Below are 22,049 nucleotides of genomic sequence, written 5' to 3'. Positions count from 1 at the left end.
CTAATTACTATATTCAATGAATGAATGAATTTCATATATGTAGTATGCATAATAATTAGGAATGCTTTGTTTTTGCACCAAGCCAAATTGTTTGTATATGGATATTTTTTCTCTTGGAAAATTAAAGTGATTGCGACACTTTAAATTGTGCTGTTGGGAGAGGAAGAAAGGAGATTTATTTTACATGAACACTCTTTAACTCTGCAGTGCATGTTTGTATGTGTGTGTGCATGTTAGGGGCAGTTTACCCAAAATTCAAACACACCCAGGGGGCTAGATCCACAAAGAATGGATTGCACGGAGCAAGTTGCACCCTTACTTACAATTCATTATGAATTGAAAATGGGGGACCCTGATGTAAACTAGACGAAAATCTTTCTCTGGTCTGCATCCCCATAACAATTGTGTGTATTGAGCCGTACTGTATTGTACCCATTCTGCAATCTGTTAATAAAACTTTCATTCAATCAATCAATCTGCATGGTGATTGATTGAATGAGTGCCATCTATCCATCCAGATAGTTTTGGAGATGTCTGCCGTCACTCCAATACAATGGAGCTGAATAGCACTCGGTTTGTGATGCTCAAACCATCAAATACAAATGTCACTTTCCAGAAGAAATGCCTTTATCCATAAATAATGACCTGGTTGTGAGCAGTTTGATGTAGGAGCAATTTTCTACACCTAATAATAATAATGAATGGGGTGTATACTTTGGTAGAAAATAATTCCTAAATTAAACTATTCACAAGGTCTTGAGTTTTTCCCAAATTTCCTTTTTTGGTGTTTCGAGCGGAGCGCCACAAATCGAGTGCCATTCAGCTCCTTCGTATTGGAATGGTGGCAGACATCTCCAGATCTAGGCAAATCACACTGAAACTATCTGGATGGATAGATAGCAAACCAGGACATTTTATATTGTTTGGAAGGGGGGGGGGGGGGGTGAACTGCGCCCTTAAGTTTTATATCTCCCTCACTTTATACGATTCAGACAGTGTTTCTTTTTGTATCCACTTTTTCTCCTATTTTCAATTTTTCTCCCATCCCAATTTCGTATAGCCAATTCTCCCCTCCCCTGTCTTGAACGTTGCTAGACTATGCCCCCCACTGGTCGGTTGTAGTGAGGATAGAAGCCTTGCATCACATGTCCCCTCCGGTACACGAGGCGGCAGCCTGTCGCATCTTTTCACCAGACAGCGCAGACTCTCAGTGGTGAGGTGTAACGCGTGGGAGGCTCACGCTGCCCCCGATACTTCCTGTCTCTGCTGTGCAGGCGTCACCCAACAGACCTGTAGGAGTCGCTGTCCACAACGTCCAATCCCCACCCATCGACTTTCCACCCGCTGACTCTGCCAAATGAGCCAGTACGACGGCCGGCACAAGTCGCCGGCAATGCTGAGACTGGGATTCGATACCGGAGTCTCTTGCATTGGTGACGAGCGCAATCTCTGCTACGCCACCCAGCCGCCTAGACCAGTGTTTCTTCAACTGTGGCTAGGGACCCAAAACAGGTCATGGCCTGTCTCCTGTAAATAGCATTAGCCTGGGCCTGTTAAGACCAATCGACCCATTAGACAAACTTTTTGTCAGAGGGAAGCAAGTTGTGATTGGAGGATCAATAAAAGAGGGCGAGGCCCAAGATCGGTCAATTTACTTGATTTTTAAAAAATTTCAAGAACCTGTGCCCTAGACAATAACCAAAAAGCCTGATGATAAGCTTAGCAATAAGAAACCATACAATAAGATACCATACAAAGTTCAAGTATTACAAAAGAATCTGGTTACATTTTATTGAACACTTTGTGGAAGACATGTAAATATTACAGATAGGCCTACTAGTGTTTAAAAAGGATGAAATAAATACAAACAGAACTTTAAATCCCATAGGGATATATAAAAACATTTTTCCTTAAAATTCATCATTTAACAAAAAAAGAAAAAAAGAAAATTCTGTACTAAGCATCATAAATACAAACATGTTTCTAAAATCTATGTTCTATAGATTACCTGGTTATTATAACTAACATACATAATTAAAATCCTCCAAGACATAATACGTACAAAATAGGCCATTTCATCATTAACTGTGACCAGAACTGTTAACCGTTGGGAATCTGATGCAATCTGATGCACTATCAACATACCAGCACTATCAACATGTGCTTCTGCAGCATGTTAGTTACTCAAATCCTTATCAACATACCATTCTGCAGCATGTTACTTCTCAAATCCTGAGTGAGAACAAGTTGAAAATAAAAAGAGGCTAGGATCCACTATAAAGCCACTTTTTAATGATGACTATGGGTCGCATCTCTTGTAGTTGCTTTAGCAAAAGGTCAGCACCGTCTGAAATGTTTTTGTCCATTACAATCTTAACGTTGCCAACTGACTTGACATAGAGGGGGTTTCTGAAGTCTACAATAATTTCACAGTCACTGAATTCATGGGGTGTTTTATTCTTGCCAGAGGTTTTCTGCTTATGAACGTGTTGCCTTTTGAATGGCAACTCAGCAGCACTGGATCCTTCGCTCAATTTCCGCTTGGAAGTGTGTGTCGACTCTGAGGTCTCCAGAAACGTAAGCAAAGAATCCTCTAGGCCTAAAGGCTTGAAAGAGCCTGGGGTGACCCCCTCCTCGCACGGCTCTGGAGCCGCAGGGGTACCAGGATTTGAGTTCTCCCTCGAACTGCTAACAGTCAAACGATTTCTAAGAGTCTGCATTCTTTCCGAACAGGCCGGTGTCGGATGCACAGGTTTTCTGGGACGGCCCATCCTCTTCCGTCCCTCGGTCTCTGTGGAAGCTTGGGATTCCGAGTTTTCTGGGGATTCCGAGTTATCTGGGGATTCCAAGTTATCTGGGGATTCCGAGTTATCTGGGAATTCCGAGTTATCTGGGAATTCCGAGTCATCTGGGAATTCCGAGTTATCTGGGAATTCCGAGTTATCTGGGGATTCCGGGTTTTCAACATTAGACAATTTGCCGTCGTCTTGGGCCATCGTGTCTGATGAGTCCTCCACCTGATCGTTGGACTTATAACCCTCCGTGTTGTTCTCTTCCGGATCAGTCTCTTCAGATGAGGAACTCGATGACATGCCCTCCGATTTGTTTGCATCTTTGAACCTAGAGCGTGAATACTTTTTACAGAATATGAACAGACTCCTCTGGTCTTCAATGTATCTCTCCGCGAGGCCATGCGTGGTGTAATGTTTGAAAATGTTCCTCTCGGCCCGTTCCACTGCGTCACAGCCTATAATCATGCAAGGGTATTGCAAGGAGGATTTCTTGGTGCACATGGCAGACGCCTCTTCGTGGGTTTTCAGGGTGGGCTTTCCGAAACTTGTCCAATGTTCAAGTGATTTTCCGTCTTTCTTCTTGGCGTTTTTCTTCTTCACTTTGAATTTGCTTTCAACACTCTCCTTCTCATTGATCGGCCCGATAAACAGCCCCGCCACTTTGGACCGTCTACCATCGCTGTTTTTAGGATCGTACACATATTCGTGCTTTTTAATCAGGTGACGGAGGAGGTTCGACTTTGTGGTGTACACACGGTCGCATGACTCAAACTCGCACCGGAAAGTCGTATCCACCGTCCCGCTCTCGGAGATGGCGATTTCCTTGTGAAAGTTCTTTATGTGCTCGATGTACATGTCCACGGAATCGAAGGGGAGGGAGCACTCCGACTGGTCACACTGGAAAGTCCCTACGTTCATGGTGGCCATCATGGCGGTCGCTTTATCGCGAGTGAACTTGTGTAGCAGAAGGTAATGCTGCACCAACCTAGTGATTCCCATGAATATCCGTGAACAGTCTTTCACTTGACAGCGGACCTCGTCGTCTGTGCCTATGCTCTCTTGTCCACTTGTCTCACATTTATCTTCAGCATCACTTTCCCTTTTGCTTTGGGGCAGGGCCGCCTGATGCATGGCCCTGTAATGGAGGATCAGGTTTTGCTGAATGGTGAAAGCAGCGGTGCATCCCTCGTGTACACAGCGATATGGTCTATAAGGACTGAAGGCATTGTCAGGGTCACACATTTTGAGTCCGAACTTTTTCTGAGGTTTTTCCCTCCTCGGGAGTTCATCCTTTGTTGGTGTATTTTTTGAACTGCTGGGTTTCTCTGAGGAGGACGAAACAGGCTGGCTGGATGCTGGTTCTGTCACACTGCTCAAAGATGACATCTCAGATTTTCCTTGTTGCTCTGACATTGTGTCAACCAAACCATGTTTATCCTTCAATTCCAGACAGTGGTTTACTTGAGCGTTTCCGTGTTCTGGATGTTCTTCAGGCATAGACGGTGATGCCAGTTCACAGAGGGACCTGTCGCTCAAATAGTTTTGAGGTGATGGCAGCTTTGTAACAGTTGATATTTGATATGTAGAGCTGTCATCTACCCCATCTCCCGCTGTGTCGACATCAGAAGCCCTTTCCTCGTCATCCGTTTGATATTCAATTGCGATGTCGTGAGGTTCCTGTTTTATGGCAGGTAATGCAATTGAGGATCTGGTCATACGGCTAGTATTTGCCTCAGTCATTGCGCGAGTGCTATACAACGCATTATCTTTCTGAAGTCTGAACACACGCCTATTACGAGCATTGATTTTTAGCTTCTGCATTTCCGGCTTGGATAATCGGTGGACTTTCTCATAATGAATTCTCAAGCCTGTAGTTCTGGTAAAGGTTTTAGGGCAAATCTGACAAGGGTATGGAGACAATTTGACTGGGGTTCTCTTCAGCTCCTCTATCATCTCATTGGAGAAATCGTGCATTCTGCTCAGGTGTTTGAATAATGCTTCTTTCGTCATGAACGAATACTCACAATCATCCTGTTCACACTTAAAAGGTTTGCAGAGCAGAGACCTTTCCCTTTTCTCTTTTCTCTTACTTTTCTCACAGTCAGAGATAGCATCATTATTATGACTGGTGTTTTGCTCCAAGGAAATACTTTTCAGCATCTTCTCCTGTGCAGCCTCAATCAAATCCAGCCTTTGAAAGGCTTTTGAAATTTCCATTAGGTGATCCTCTTGATATGGTCCAGTGACAGCTGCATTAGCCACCCCTGCAGCCTTCTCTGGCAAATTGCAATTTGACACAGATGCATAAGCGGCTTGGTTTTCAGTCCGACCAGAGTAAGAATCAGCTGAAATCATTGTATGCTGGGGTTCCTGCTTCATCACGAACCCTGTCAGGGTGGGCAAGTTGGTTTCCTGCGAGAAATCACCATTTGACACGTTAAACATTGCCCCGTTAGGATCAAGGACAGGGTCATTGAGAAAGTCGAGGAATGACATCGGCAGATCAGCGGTCAGGTCAATTTCATCTACCGGCTTGCACTGCGAGCGTTTGGACAGGTGACCTCCGAGAGATTTGGTGCTCGAGAACTCTCTGAAGCATCTCCTGCAAATTACTTTGCCATCCTTTATGATGGCCGGCCATTTGGTCCTCTTGCTCAGCCTGTTGCGTTTTCCTTTCTGGGTCTCCGCCTCTCCATTCTTCTCACTTGGTGGGTTAGGCTCGCATTCCGCGTGAACGCTGTCCTCATCGTTAGGTAAGTCGGTGGGAGCGACACTGTGCGGACTGAGTATGCCATCCACAGAGCTGTCCATTTGATCATAAGCAGGTGCCACATCATCCGTTTTGGTGATTTCTGCTTTTACAGCAACCTGGGCTTCTGGGCTCAGGCATTTCATCACGTCATCCACCGGTGATCTTTCAGTAAGACTAGTCGATGCACTCTCACCATATGGAGTATGGTAACTTCCTTCAGGAAGGCTTCCAACCATTGACATGCTGCTGCCATTACCCACTTGGCCTGGCATACTGGCACTGCTTTTTCGGACTATACGAGTCCCGTGTCCACCGACTTCTGGATTCATTAGTCCATACTGATGTCCTCCGTTGTGCATTTGTCCCCCGTTGTCAAGCATCAGAGAACTGGACACGTACTGAGACATCAAACTGGAATCTGAGGGACCACGTGACATTGCGCCACCATGTACAGCTGCCTCTCTGTCTCTCTCTGATGGGGGAGAGGTTATGGTTTGATACGAGTCTGACTGCCAGGGAGGGAAGGTCCTGGGAGGATAGTCATTCATTTGAAAGGCATCTGGATAGCAGTTGTTCATGGGGGGTGAGGACCACGCCTGGGACATGTCTGACTGCAACAGTCCCGCAGAATTGGCTGGGCTTCCCCATGACGGGTATAACGTGGGGTTCACCATTGGAGTGATAGGCACTGGATCCATGGAGCCAGGATAACATGGAGCAGGTGAGTCTGAACATCCCACTGGATAATCCATCTGCTGTATCCCAGTTTTATTGCATAGTGGTGACAACTGATTTGATGGCCTGTTCCTTTGGTTCTGCAAGTGACTGGGCGAAGGTTTCCTCATAGTCGAGATCTTTTTCGCTGTAATCTTGGCCACTTTGCTGTATTTTTTTGCCAGTTTCCAGTCCTCGAAAATTTCAGGGTGCTGTTTCTTAACGTGCCTGGAGAGACTTTTGTTTGTGCTGTACGCACGTGTACATTCCTTGAAGGGGCAGCCATGCAAGTTATCATCGTTGGCAGGTCCAGCGGGGGAGCTAGATGGATACCCTTGTAGGGAATAAGGGTCTTCCGTCTTGATCTGTGATGGAGGAATAATCTGTGGTGATGCTTCCTGAAATGCACAACCTAGTCCATTATCAGGTTCTTGTCTCAACTGACCTTCCACAGGAGTAGTCGCGGTAGGAGCAGGACATACTGGAGGATTCTCACTTTGTGCAGCCGCATTATGTTGCTGGGGCGGAACCTCGGGTGCTGGTTTCATATTTTCTGATGCTGGTGTGTTGTTTGTCAGTGGAGTATAACAAGCCTCTGGGTCTTTTGCTGCAGAGTTTGCCACAGAATTGAGCATGCTTTCAATTGAATGTTTCACTCTCACAGGCCCGGGTCCCTTAGGAACCGGTGGGGATCTAGATGACGGGGATCTAGATGGCGGTGTGCTTGGCATCAATGCTTCCTTCATGTATGCCTCTGTATTAATCCGCTCAAGGCGAACAACAGCAGAACATTCCCCCTTCCTGGGGGTGCTCTGGGACAAGGGTTGACCTTTAGGGGAAGTGGTGGGGCTCTCATTTGCAGGACAAGCAGGAGGGTTCTCGTTTGTAGGACAAGCAGCAGGGTTCTCGTTTGTAGGGCAAGTGGGAGGGTTCTCTTTTGTAGCGCAAGCAGGAGGGTTCTCTTTTGTAGGGCAAGCAGGAGGGTTCTCATTTGTAGGGCAAGCAGGAGGGTTCTCTTTTGTAGGGCAAGCAGGAGGGTTCTCTTTTGTAGGGCAAGCAGGAGGGTTCTCGTTTGAGGTGACCACATTTTTTACTGTGTCATTTGTACCATGATTCTCCTGGTGCAACATAAACTGGGGTTGTGAGTAGAAGATCTTCCCACAGTTATCCACTTGGCAGGTGTATGTGAGGTAATGCTGGGCCTCATGATCATACAACAGGTAGGCCTCGCTGAAAATGTTCCCGCAATTAGGAAACATACACTGTGCCCTAAATTCTGAATGTGTTTTCCTATGCATGAGCAGTTCAGAATTGGAGTTGAAGTTGGCCATGCAATCCAGTTGTATGCAGATGTATGGCTTGGCGCCACAGTGCATTTGCAAATGGTCGTTCAGATGTTTGACGTTAACAAACTGCCGTCTGCAATACTGGCACACCACCTTCTGCTTTTGTATCTCTAGAAAGCGTATCGCTTCCTCGTCATCTTTGTGGGATCTTACATGAGCCATTAGGTTACGGAAAAACTTGAAAGCCTTCGAACAGTTTCTAACGGGACAGAAACAATCTTGGCTGATTTGCGTATCGGGTGTAGCTTGTTCCAATTTAACAGGTCTAATGTTGACCGGTGTGGATGTATCGGCGCCGGTATGGTTGCCGTTGGGAGACTCGATTTTAACCGAGCTGATGTTCATCTTGAAGTTTTTCAACGGGCTTTTCGGGGACTGGAGTGGCTTGTTAACCTTCTTAGCAGCTTTCATTGCGGCGAGTCTCTCTTTGCAAGACTGCTTTACATGGGATGCTACATGTGGCTCTAGAACATCCTTGCTTTCGAAACTGTCGGCACAAATTGGACACAGGTACACGCCGTCTTTAAAATGCTTCTGAGCGTGACGAACGATCCTATGCCCTAGGAACTCCTTGTCGCACAAAACACAATACTGCATGTAAGCTCGCCAATTTCTGAATCTAGCGGACACAAATCCTTGCTCCCTCAGTTTCTTAGCCTCTCTGTTTTTCTCCCTTTCATCGGTGATTTCATTCAGTTCATTCGTAGTGTTTAGCAGGAAGTCTTCGAGGTCTTTGTACTCGGGTGGCTTCTCCAGAGCGCCTTCCTCATCCTGTTCATCAGTGTCATTTAGCGTGTCGATAGACGACACGATAGCTGCCTCCTCACCCATCAATGCCAAGCAGTGGCGCTTCAAAGTTCTCCAGTCCCAGAACTCTGGGTCAAAAGGCCACTGTGTCTTCAAGGCCAGCAGTAACTCGCAACGTAACGAATTGGGCACGGGCGGACTCTCCTCCTCCCCGGGCTTTTGATCTGGTTCGTTGTACAACGACTCCACGGCGTAGTACGCGTCAACGGTAGGCTGGAGGAGGAACTCGGTCAGTTGGCATGCGCGCTTAACCTCTAGATCGGTCGGCAAGAGGCAGTAAATGGTTTTGCAAATGGTCGACTTGCTGTCCGTGTGGTCGCTGGAGGTCATTTTCAGAGCCTGGATGCACATTTCAGCGCAAACTGGAAGCCCCACCTCTCCTACCTGAGGAAATAGTAAAAACATGATGTGAATGACGAGGACAGAAAACAGACAAAACATCCTTTTGTGTGTCAATGTTGCTGTGATTTGTGTGCAAACGGAGTGGTTTGTTAAACTTTTGTAGAATGTGTGATTTTGAGAGTTGTTTAAAAGTCTTTAAAAAAGATAAATCTATATGTATTTATTACCTCATTCTGTATCACTTTGATGAGGAAGAGAACGTGGCACACACTACTGGAGAGAAGAGCCATCTTTTTACTCTGGCAAAGAAATGCGTCATTTGACGACTCCAAGCGCATCAGAAGCTTACTCCAGAACAGTGTAAGTTCCCTGTGTAAAGAAAGAAAGAGATAAAAACCCAAACAATGAACATCTGAGATATAAAGAAAATAATAATAATAGATTGAAAACAGAGACGACTATTGTATAATATTTGAACCCGTTTATAGTTATGATAGCCTGTGAACACGTTTCACTAGTCAGTCAGTAATGGCAGAGTTACAGAACACTGCCTTGACATCATGTGGATCATGTAATGAGTCCACAGTGCAACGTTCTTCCACCGTCAGAGGCTGACTGACTAGTGCAATGGTATGGTGTTACCAAGACAATAATAATAATGGATTGGATTTATATAGCGCTCTTCTCTGACTGACTGTTGCTCTGACTCAGAGCGCTTCACAGAGTCCATTATTCGTTCATACACAGTCATACCGGTGGTGGTAAGCTACAATTGCAGCCAGAGCTGCCCTGAGGCAGACTCACGGAAGCGTGGCGAATAATCAACGCCTACGGCCCCTCCGACCACCACCAACATTCATTCACATGCATACACATTCATACGAGGCAAGTAGGTTAAGTGTCTTGCCCAAGGACACAACGGCAATGGGATGGACATGGGCTTGAGCGGGATTCGAACCACCAACCCTTCGATCATTGGACTCCCCGCTCTACCCCTGAGCCACGCCGCCCCACAAGAGGGTAATGGCAAGAAGGTCTCCACATTAAAGCCCTTATAGATGATCTTCCACCCTACATCAATTCATTACTGGACTGGAACTCTGGATAATACTCGCTCTGGTGATTGTCCCCAGAGTTTGCACTGAATTAAAAATATCTGCTTTTAGCTTATGTGGCCCGATACATGGAGTGATTTGTGAAGCACTTTAAAACTCAGTTTAAAGCTATAACAGCCAACCATTTCACCTCAGTCTGTAGTTTTCATTCATTTAAATAGTTTAATTGATTGCCTTTTCTGTTTCTACATTGGTTTTGTATTATGTACTGTACCACTCGACATCATTGTAAATGAGAGCTTGCTTCTTTTGAGATTAAATAAAGATTGAATGAATGAATTACAGCTGGCTGCCTCTGACCGCGGAAGAACGATGTTCTGTGCGCGTTGCATTGTGGACATCTCACATGATGTAAAGGCAGCTTTATGAAACTCTGCCATTCACCCCACTCTGCCCCTAGTGGCAGATCAACGGCATGACACTTTATGTGAGAGCAGTTCCAAATGATGTAACAATGCTTCACATCTATAACACTGTGTATCCTTGTTTAAAATGATGGCATCAGTTTGGTGGGACACAACTGTCACATCAAAGGGTTGTTAATAAAAAAACAAGTCAATGGATTGTGAAGCATGGAGATCAATGTGGAAATCTAGCAGAATTCTTCTACAAAATTGGTAATAAATGTGAATTGAAATTATTCAAAATGTGCTTTCATATTTTTTTATTGCTGTATAAATATAACATCTTGGTATAAGGTGTAAATAACGTAGTTATTGCTGACTGAATCATTAGTTGCTTTAGTATACCTTTTACACGTCTACAAAATGTAATCAAATGAATTGAAACGTGGTCAAAATGTAGAATTACACGACTCTGCACCAAATCTTTCTCCAAATAAATCAAAACAAAGCGCTGTTGGGTTGAATCATTAACACCCCTGGTCATTACACCCCTGATCATTACACCCCTGATCACTATACCCCTAATCATTACACCCCTGATCATTACACCCCTGATCATTACACCCCTGATCATTAATCAACTTGAAACGTTTGTCAATAAAACAAGTCGGAACGGTTGAGGAAACAACAGGTTGGCGTCACTCACCAGGCACAATAAACATCTCCTTGGAGAAGCTGTCGCTTCAGGAAGGCAGAGCATAAACAGAAGGCTCCTTTCTCGTCTCCCTCGGACTCCAGGTTACAGATCATCTCCAGAGCGTCTTTACAGTCTACTGATGTAATCTATCAGAGAGAGAGAGAGAGAGAGAGAGAGAGAGGGAGAGAGTCTCAGAGAAACGACACAAATTCACAGAAAGGGTTGTCTGTTGTAAACTACTTCATCATTATCACAGGGGCCATCTAACGTCCTTCCAAGGCAGCCTCTGGGTGGGTTTGTTTTGCTGGTTTGGTGGGTCTGCATTTTAAACTGCTGAAGAACATCCACTTCTGGGTCTCCCATTTAACCTACAGTCTAACATGCGTTTGTTGATCCAAATAAAATGTAATTGTTCACATTCTGTTTTAAACCAAATCCTTCATGATCAGCTACTGGAACGCAAACAACAAGTGTCTCGCATTTTTGTGTTTGTGCAGTAATTACCTGATGGGAGTTTCAATTGACCTATCTCAAACACCGCCCTCTTTTCTTCCTATCCTCCAATCACAACTGCAGATTTCCTCTGACAAATTTTATTTAGGGGTGATTTTGATGGCGGAGCAATTGGGAAGAGGTGTTGGAAGGGGTGCATACAGCCTCAATTATTAGCCCAACAAGCCTTGTTCAGTTTAACCTCTTAAGCCTGACGGGTCCGGTACCGGTCCCAAAATAATAATAATAATAATAATTATTATCTCCATCCCCCGAACCAGACTACGGACGTTCGGGGACAGAGCTTTCAGTGTGGCAGCTCCCACCCTCTGGAACTCCCTCCCCGCAGAACTCAGCACCGCCCCAACTCTGGACTCATTTAAAAAACTGCTCAAAACGGCGGCTACGTGGCGTAGTGGGCAAGGCGCTCGCCACGGATGACGGAGACGCTGGGCTTGCCTGTTCGAGCCCAGCGCTCCACATTGCTTTCAGTTTAGCTGGTCGTTCATACTAATACACATTGGCCGTATTAGGGGGTGGGAAACTGATGGGTGGGGATCGGGCGTTGTGGACAGCGACTCCTACAGGTCGGTTGGTGCGCCTGCGCAGTAGAATCAGGAAGTGTCGGGGGCAGCGTGAGCCTCCCACGCGTTACTCCTCGCCACTGAGAGATCAAGCTGCGCAGGTGAAAAGATGCGACTGCTGTTACCTCAAGTACCGGAGGGGACTTGTGCTATGTATGACTTAGTCCACATTGCAGCCGGCTTGTGGGAGGCAAGAAACAGCGTTCGTGACAGGGGAGGGTTGAATTGGATGATACGAAATTGGGATGGGAGGAAAATATAGAAAATGGGAGGAAAAAGTGGATTAAAAAAAAAAAAAAACTGCTCAAAACCCACCTCTTCAACCTGGCCTTCAACCCCTAACTTTCTCACTTTATATGTATATGTTAGGGCGGCTACGTGGCGTAGTGGGCAAGGCACTCGCCACGAAATGCTGGAGACGCTGGGCTCGTCAGTTCGAGCCCAGCGCTCCACATTTGCTTTCAGTTTAGCTGGTCGTCCGTACTAATACACATTGGCCGTATTAGTGGGTGGGAAACTGATGGGTGGGGATCGGGCGTTGTGGACAGCGACTCCTACAGGTCGGTTGGTGCGCCTGCGCAGTAGAATCAGGAAGTGTCGGGGGCAGCGTGAGCCTCCCACGCGTTACTCCTCGCCACTGAGAGATCGAGCTGCGCAGGTGAAAAGATGCGACTGCTGTTACCTCAAGTACCGGAGGGGACTTGTGCTATGTATGACTTAGTCCACATTGCAGCCGGCTTGTGGGAGGCAAGAAACAGCGTCCGTGACAGGGGAGGGTTGAATTGGATGATACGAAATTGGGATGGGAGAAAATATAGAAAATGGGAGCAAAAAGTGGATCAAAAAAAAAATATGTATATGTTGTGTCTGTCCACTATGTTTGTCAATTTGTTATCCCCCCCCCCCCCCCCCCTTGTAAAGCGACCTTGGGTCCTCTGAAAGGCGCTATATGAAACGAAGTTATTATCATTATTAAAATGACATCACGTCATAAATCAATCTGTCTAGACTGTATGACATGTTTGTTTTTTTCCCCCAAATGTATCCAACAGTAAACAATAACATCCTAACCATGTCACAACAGCAGTCATAGTGTATATTTCCAGCAATACGTTTGTTTACCAATAGGTTAAAGTGTTGTTAACTCATTCTGCACCGACCACGTAATATTACGCGTTTGCTCGCCAACCATTACCACATTGTGCGCCAACAACAAGTATACTCGTTATTGCCCGCCAATCGTTGTTCGATTAAACTCGTTTTTGGGATCAATATTTCATTTTTTCGCCATGGCATTCATAATTAATCCAGCCTCCCTCCGGGGATGCAGCTGGACCCTGTCTTATATTGCAAAGCCTCAATACCGCCCCGTGGTGGATTTCGGGCGAGTTACACTCCACGCCAAACCGGAAGTGGTGCTCGGTGAATCAGGGAAATTCCTCCGGCAGAGATATATTGTAACGTGGGTTTAGATACACACTTGAGTGCATTGGATCGCTTTTGAAACGCAAGAATCAATATGATTGCCGTTTATTGCGTCATACAAACGGAAAATGGATCTAGCAGATCGACGTCAAATAATTGGAATATTTTCCCCGCAGTCTCATCGGCGAACGGTAAGAGGAATCTAACGTTATTTTCAGCTCGATTGTTTATTTATTTCACTGCAATCCACCCGATCAACGTATCAACCCATACTAAAAAAAAGCAGTTACTGACAATCAAGGAATTATAAACCCCCCCCCCCCCTTTCCTTCACGCATGATGAAGCATAATGTATACCGATAATATACATTTTAATTTTTTAATATTGCGTGTATAGGAACAAAACGCCAATCATTCACGAGGGTACTAACACGACAATGTATGAATGGAAAAATATAACGTTCCCACATCCGATAGATACCCGATGTTGAATGAGCCATAGTAATGTCGATATAGCTATAATATTTAAAAAGTTATAGCCCTGCAAAGAAGGTGAGCCACTCCATAGGCTTACAGCGCTGGCAGAGAGGGCACAAAGATGGGCACAATGCCTGGCAGACAATGTGTTAAGCGCCAAACACGTAATATTCTATACACTCTCACAGACCTGGGTGTTATCATTGAAACTCATTCGGAGACCTTGAGGGTGCAATGCCGGCCGAATACGGCTAGGTGGCAGTATCGCCTACCCTTTGAAACCTTATTTCACACTGTGTGTTATATATATATATTTTTTTTTGATCCACTTTTTCTCCCATTTTCTATATTTTCTCCCATCCCAATTTCGTATCATCCAATTCAACCCTCCCCTGTCACGAACGCCGTTTCTTGCCTCCCACAAGCCGGCTGCAATGTGGACTAAGTCATACATAGCACAAGTCCCCTCCGGTACTTGAGGTAACAGCAGTCTTTTCACCTGCGCAGCTCGATCTCTCAGTGGCGAGGAGTAACGCGTGGGAGGCTCACGCTGCCCCCGACACTTCCTGATTCTACTGCGCAGGCGCACCAACCGACCTGTAGGAGTCGCTGTCCACAACGCCCGATCCCCACCCATCAGTTTCCCACCTCCTAATACGGCCAATGTGTATTAGTATGAACGACCAGCTAAACTGAAAGCAATGTGGAGCGCTGGGCTCGAACAGGCAAGCCCAGCGTCTCCGTCATTCGTGGCGAGCGCCTTGCCCACTACGCCACATAGCCGCCCCATGTGTGTTATATTTTATATGGTCCGGGCGGAGAATTTGGACCCAGGCAAGTGAAACGCTTAATTCAAGCAACTTGGAACGCGTTCAGCACACTTTGTGCATACTCTGTTCCATTTCATGTCAGGGACCCGATGGACATCAATACTGGAAATCACGATCAGACAATTGGAATATTCATTTTGGGATACCTCCTAGCAAAGGTAAGGACTATATGACATCAATCCTACTTTGATCCTACAATGATTTCACATCGATCGCAACGATCAACGTATGTAGTATTGAAAACGTATGCCGTTGCTGACGATCAGAGCATCACAAAACGACCCCCCCCCCTTTGATGCCTTCATGATGAAACATATCGGTAATACCCATTATATACCTTCGATTTGGAAATAGTATCGTATCCAGGCGAGCAACGTGAACCACTTTCGCAAAATGCACATAGCGCTCCATAACTCAGCTTCCAGGAATTAGCCCGGATCACTCTGAAACTATACAATATTCACCACGGGATAACACGTGAACGTATACATGAAGAAATTAACTCTTTTTTACATATTGGACTACAAATAGTGCCCGTCAAATGAGCCGGACTATTTTCTCCATAGCTATAATATAGATTATACAATGGCATGCAAATTTCTTGATTCTGATTGGCTGAAACAGTCAAGTTAGACGTTGTTATTTCATATAACACACTCCACGTGACCCCAGATCCCTCCCACAACCGAATTACTTTTCTTTTCTGTCTGAATGAATCCGCCATAGATAGACAAATGGAAGTATGAATAGCCTTTGAACGAATCCTCCAAAAAAGAACCAGTCAACTGGAATATGTTAGTTCGTTACACATATGTTGGATTATGTAATTGGTTTGTCATGACCCATTGTGAAACAAAAGAAAAATCGCGGACTTTAAAAAAAAAAAAAAAATGGCCGTTGATCTTTTTTTTTGTCAGACCATTGGATTTGATTGATTGATTGAACATTTTATTAACAGATTGCAGAATGGGTACAATACAGTACGGCTCAATACACACAATTGTTAAGGGGATGCAGACCAGAGAAACTTTCGTCTTGTTTACATCAGGGTCCCCCATTTTCAATTCATCATAACATATATGACATACATGACATACAGATAGACAGACATATCAGATTTACAAATACAGTAGTTTGTGATACAAAAAGAGTCTAAAAAATAGAGTATATACATTTGACGAAGAAACTGTACATTGGAGGTGGTTTGGTGGGTGGGTAGGTGGGGTGGGGGTAACTGTACATTGGATTATCGACGAAACCTTACTTGGTCGCAAGAGGGTCTCGTGTATTATTGGGTTAGGACATTTACTGTACATTGGAAGGGGTTGGGTTAGGACATTTACAGGGGCCAGTTTTGAATTGCAGTCTCCCGTAGGTGCTCTTTGAGAGTGGTTTTGAAAGTGGGTAGTGATTCACATTCCTTTACAGCTGTGGGTAGGGCGTTCCACATTGATGTGGCATAATTGTGAAACGTGTTTAGTCCCTTGTTTGAGCCGAATCTGGGTTTAACATGGTTTGTGGAGCTCCCTCTGGTGTCTACTAGTCGGATCTACTATTGGATCTACTTTCTCTGTGGATGGTTGTGAATAAATCTCAATTATGCTTCAATTACTGTGTTTATTGTAAGGTTGGGTGAATTGGGCCATTGTATAAAAGCATTACATCACTTGAAGTTGCGTGTTCTACTCATTAGATCACGCCTAGGGGGGTCTAACGACCCTCCGCTGCGCGTCGGGCCTAACAACCACCCCTTGGCATGATCTAATGAGTATAACACACTCCTGCGTGTGATGTATGTAATGCTTAAATATACAATAGATCCGCAAAGATCGTGAAATGTCGTGAAAATAGGCAATGGAAAGCTGGCGCTAGAGAGCAGAGATGGGCGCTGGCTATGGCGTTGAATGAGTTAATGAAATACGAGTTGCGGAATTGTATTCAATATATCGCAAATTTAAACGGGAAATAAATCCGAGCGGCCATTTTTCTGTAGTCATTATGATGAAGGAAAGACGGGGCTTTCAATGAGTGTTTTTCTTAGGGTTCTCCAGCTTTCTGGAAGCAAATGACCTCCTGATTATTATTTTTTATTTCTCTGGATTATATACCACAAAACTGAATGTTATTGGCATAGTTTGGAGCGCAGTTAGTTTGTCTCCCTTCTGTGAACATTTAGCAACCATCCGTGTTGAAATCCGTTTCAAAATGGCGGAGCTGTCTCAAATAAAAAGCTGACTGTAAATACAGTAGATTTCATTCTCGGTTCTTCATGCACGCCTGGTGATACTAAATCCAAATTGAACTCCGTCATTGGAACGAGTAGATTTGGCCCGATCCATAGATGTGCAACATCGCTATAATAAGGTAATTTATAGGCCTGCTATTCTATATTCTATAATAATATTTCAAATAGCATGAGTCCGGATGGCAGATTTCAGTATTGTATCTACAAAACATTCTGTTTAATCATCTTCTATTTATTAATTTCCTTAGATTTATCATAATTAATATTCTCCTTTGTTTCATCACAATTTAAGCAAGCCTAGTAATAGACACACTATTTCTGACTGGGAATACATTCCCTGAGGTCCATAGATGTCCCTAGATACCAAGAACATGCAAATGGACCTTGTAGAAGTAGAGCAATCTTCCATTTACTTAGGTATGTATTTTTAGGCGGGTTTTCAGAAAATAGGGCTCAGAATTGAACCCTTTGGGTGCCGTTCACGAGAATTCTCGTTTCTGTGGCCCAGCGGTTGAGTGCCGGAAACGAAGATTCTCGTTTCTGGGTGGTTTTTCCTTTTTTTCTATTTGAATATCCTATTCAATGTCACAGAGCTGTATTTTGCCTGGAAAAGGCATATTGGGACTCTGAAGGTACAGTACCGGCCAGCTCCTGGTAGTGGCGCCGTCTCGAGAATGCAGTAAACCCTGTTGCAGACCGGGTGTCACACTGAAAATGCTCCGGGCGGACTTTTTTGTTAGCCTGAAGCGAGGGCTTCACCTGATCGCATGGAATACTTTTTGGGACGCCGGATTCATTATGCTGTATAGGGTTATGGCATGTGCCAAATGGACATAGGATCTACCAGATGGCGATCAAATAATTGGAAAATTCTTTTTGGAATCCAACCGGCCAAAGGTAAGAGCAATTTGACATGAATTTCAGCTTGATCATGCAAGGATTTCATAGCCATCCCCCAAATCAGTGTATGTTGTGGTAATAACAAATGCTGTTATTGGCAATCAATTAATCAGAAACGCCCCCCCTTTCATGCATTCATGATGGAACATAATACCGATCATATGCATTTGGATTTTTAACTGTATCGTGTGTAGGGACGAAACGCCAATGGATTTAACGTTATTAGCGTCACGCCTTATAAATAGCCTCACAGGAATTATCCCAGATCATTCCGATATAACACTCATATTCACCACGGTATAAAACGGGAACGTATCAATGGAAAAATAATTTCTTTTTTGCATCTTGAACGGAAGGTTCTTACTGTCGATTGACAATGATATTTTGTGAAGATACATATGTATATGGTATATACCTTTGATTTGGAAGTATTTGGGGTTTCAGGCGAGCAACCCGAACGACGCACAGTGAAAGTTTGTAATGGAAAGCTGGCCTGACAACAGCGGGCCCCGTCTAATGGCTGGCACTGGATGTGTTAAGAGGTTAATGTGCTAAAGCGCATACGTCCCGGCATGCCCATGTGCGGAACGCACAAAGTCACGGCACTTTGCGAGCGTCTAGCGGCTCGGGCTGCCTTTTTCGGCGAACATATAAATTACCGTTCGAAAGATCCATTTGTTGCCATTCGAACGCCACCTCACTCGACCAAATCCGTGCCTCGGTTCTCAAGTTACATGACGATATGTCAGGCAAGCGTCTTTTTACGCGCGCGTCAGATGACCACCCTGGACTCCCGTCACTCCAGAACTGCCAATCATCCGCTAATGGTGAAAATGTGTGTGGTCAGTGTTGTAGCCAATGAGAGTACCTTTCCAATGATACCCCATGTGGGGGATGCGAAAACCAGAAGTCAAATCACACTTGAGAATGAATGGCCGTGGATGAGGAAATGGATTTGGAAGAGCTTTTTTCTTCTTTTCTTTTTTACAGTTTACCCGGATCTCTCTCAAAGACCTATTTCTGAACGGATTTCTATCAAATTTGGACCTGTACTACAGCTCATACCCATTTTTTATATATATTTTTTTTTTATATTGCAACCACTACAGAAAAATGTGAATACACAAGTTCAACTCAAGTTCAGACCTCTGTTACTCTATTTCATTAGCACTAAAAGTGATTTTCCTTTTTTGCATTAGTAACTTCAGAATGTTATCTTTCAAAAGACACCAGGCTCATGCATGTGCTATATAAAGCTAAGCCACTTTTCTGGGTGCCTAGGTTAAAGGAACACGCCAATATTTGGGGAAATTACCTTATCGTCTTTTCTAGAGAGACAAGAAGATAGATACCTTCCTCTCTGTGCATTCAGTAGAAAGCTATCTGGCTGCATGTTAGCTTAGCACAATAAATGGAAGCGGACATGACCGGTTAGCCTTCGGGAGAGGTGTTAGTTGGACAATGCCTAGGCTAACCGGTCATGTCCGCTTCCATTCATTGTGTTAAGCTAGGCTAACATGCAGCCAGATAGCTTTCTACTAAACGCACACAGAGAGGAAACTGGTATCCATCTTCTTGTCTCTCTCTGGAGAAGACGATAAGCAAATCTCCTAAAATATTGGCGTGTTCTTTTAACACTTTCTGCAAGTATAGTCGGGTCTGCCTACGTTGGAATTGCAATGACGAATCTCGCCAGGTGGCAGTATCGCCTACTTTTTGAACTGGGATAGTTTAGTTTAGAGAAGTGTCTGTACTGATCCCTGTCTGTCCTGACTCGGGAGGAGTTCTTGCAGAGCAATCGCTCAGAGATTTTCTCGCCTCAAACCTACCGTTTCCCATATACACGAGTAATCGCAATCGCCGATGGGATCACTGGGATTATTCTTTTTGGAGTACCTTCTGGCTAAGGTAAGTACCGAACCTGAAACATGTTTCTGTACCGATCACAGTGTCGTATTTTACCGGACCTAAACCATGCTTTTGGTAACGATCGCATTTTCGGGGTAAGACTACCCCCCCCCCCCCCCCCCCCCCCCCTTGATGATGATTTTGTGAAGATACATATGTATATGGTATATACCTTTGATTTGGAAGTATTTGGGGTTTCAGGCGAGCAACCCGAACGATTTGGGCATATTGCATATAACGCGGCATATCTCGCAATCTATGAAAAAATACCATTATTTTGGAAAGGGCCGATGTTTAGCGTGTAATAGCGGACAAACTACAGTATGTAGAAATTAACTGGTTAGTCAGTGATGGACTATGAACAATGCCTGTCAAATGAGCCATACTATTGTCTCCATAGCTATAATACAGAACACACGATGGGTCCGCAAAACATCGCTAAAATGGTCAATGGCGCCATTGAGTAAAGATGGGAAAAGAGCGTGGCGCTCAATGAGTTAAGGTTAATGCATCGCCTGCATTAAAAAAATAAAAATGAAAAGAATCCCTAAAATTGTACTAAATGTAGATCAATCTCATTAAAAACACTTATCAGATGTCAGATGAAATATAAATTCTGCCAGATACTATGATAGCTATTTTTGGCATAAGAGGGATAATGAGAATCTTTCTGGAACTGGACTCCAAATAACAACATTTGTTACGTTGCTGGCACGGAGACCGATCCTTCTTCAATGGGTCTCCTCATCCACCGAGCTGGACTCAGTGGCTAAAAGAGGTGATGCAGAATCTTAAGCTTGAGACTCAAAGTACAGGGATCCTCAGATACGTTTGGGAAGGTATGGGGTCAATTTGTAGAGTATTTGTAGAAGAGACTGGATGCCCCACAGATCTGAAAATTGAGGCAGCTGCCAGTTTGTGTTTTTATTTATTGTTTTGACATTTCGGTTTAATGTCTTTAGATTTGTTTAAAACCTATAACTGCGTTGAGCACAGGTAACTAAGGAGCAGATTTTTGCGTGATATCAACTCACCTCTTCCATCAGCTGCTCTTGGGTTTTCGTCATACAGATGCAAACCAGGTAGGTCTGTTTGAAGTTCCCTTTTCCTTCAAATCCCGGATATTCTGAGCACATCTTTGCGAGGACAGCGGCCTTCTCCACGCTGTCCACTTTGATAAGGTGCTTTATTCGCATGTTGAGCAGCGTGGAACCTTCCAACGCTAAGAATTCGTGAACTGAGAAGTAGAGAAGAGACAAAAAAAACAATGTGATCCACAATTAATACATTAGTATCAGTACTAGAGACATTTCAATGATTGACCAAAGCAACAGTTGCGATTGGTAGGGTTGGGTACCAAACTCCAGATGAGGTCAGATGAGTTTGATAGTATATACTGAGGATGGCCAGATAATGTTGATATTTAAACACATAATAATACACAAGCAATGTATACATGATCATGCAATGTAAAAAATTGGTTGTAGGAATGGTTTGGGGTTAGGGAGGTCGGGAGGGTTTTTTAGTTTGTGTGGTGTGATAACAATGTTGAAGTTGAGAAGTTTGGACTTGGTTTAGTTTTACAACTGAAATAAAATGTCTGTTATTACAGAGAGAGTAAAGTACCGGGGGGAAAAGGGTGTCGGTTCAAATGTGAACGGTACCCAGCGCTGGTGATTTGGAGGATCAAGAAAAGAGGGGGGGGCTTGAGATAGGTACATTTTACAACTACATGTGTATAATTCACTGAGCAAACAAAACAAACAATAACACAAAGACAAGTACCTCGCTCGGTTTCGGGCGCTTCATTGGACAGGATGCCGCTGAGGGTGATGTTGGACCACACGCCGTCCTCCTGGGCCACGACTGAGAGCATGCCGAGCTGTGTGCTCCCGCTCTCCTGCACCAGGCTGTGTGCCAACTGTAAAGGAAGTGAAGTCGTTTGATTTCCTTTAAAAGAATGCTAAGACTTGTTTAGTCTGCTGCTCGAATGCAGCCAAGTGTATCGCATGCCAAGACTCGGCACAGAGAGTCTGAGATACTTGTTAAGAGTCTCGGACATTCAATGAAACAATGACGTTTGCCTTTGTTCAAACTGAAAATGAATGTGGAAATTATTTCGACATTATTTTCTATTATTTTTACACCCCCATTGATTCTTATGGGGAGAGGTGCAGTTCAGTACAGTATCATATTTCCTACATGAAACTGCTCACAACAAGGTCTGTGGATTATCGAGTAACTGGAAAGATCTCTGGAAAGAGACATTGCTGTTAGTA

The 22,049-nt window shown here is 44.3% G+C and overlaps 1 protein-coding gene across 1 annotated transcript in view; it reads right to left on the bottom strand.

The window, feature by feature from the left end:
* Positions 1-1,835: 1,835 nt before the first annotated feature.
* The window catches only part of znf292a (zinc finger protein 292a), a gene marked incomplete at its 5' end in the record, with an annotated part of 35,010 nt that continues 14,796 nt past the window's right edge, over positions 1,836-22,049 (bottom strand). The window contains 5 exons of the mRNA XM_084310863.1: positions 1,836-8,795; positions 8,981-9,122; positions 10,919-11,055; positions 20,805-21,007; positions 21,556-21,691. Coding sequence (XP_084166989.1) covers positions 2,265-8,795; positions 8,981-9,122; positions 10,919-11,055; positions 20,805-21,007; positions 21,556-21,691 — 7,149 coding nt within the window. The 3' untranslated portion in view covers positions 1,836-2,264. The remainder of the gene's footprint in view (positions 8,796-8,980; positions 9,123-10,918; positions 11,056-20,804; positions 21,008-21,555; positions 21,692-22,049) is intronic.

This window comes from Notolepis coatsorum, assembly GCF_963971535.1.
Source record: "Notolepis coatsorum genome assembly, chromosome: 3".
Lineage (NCBI taxonomy): Eukaryota > Metazoa > Chordata > Actinopteri > Aulopiformes > Paralepididae > Notolepis > Notolepis coatsorum.
Note: the sequence above shows the minus strand (reverse complement) of the source record. Positions and strands in the feature narration are given on the sequence as shown.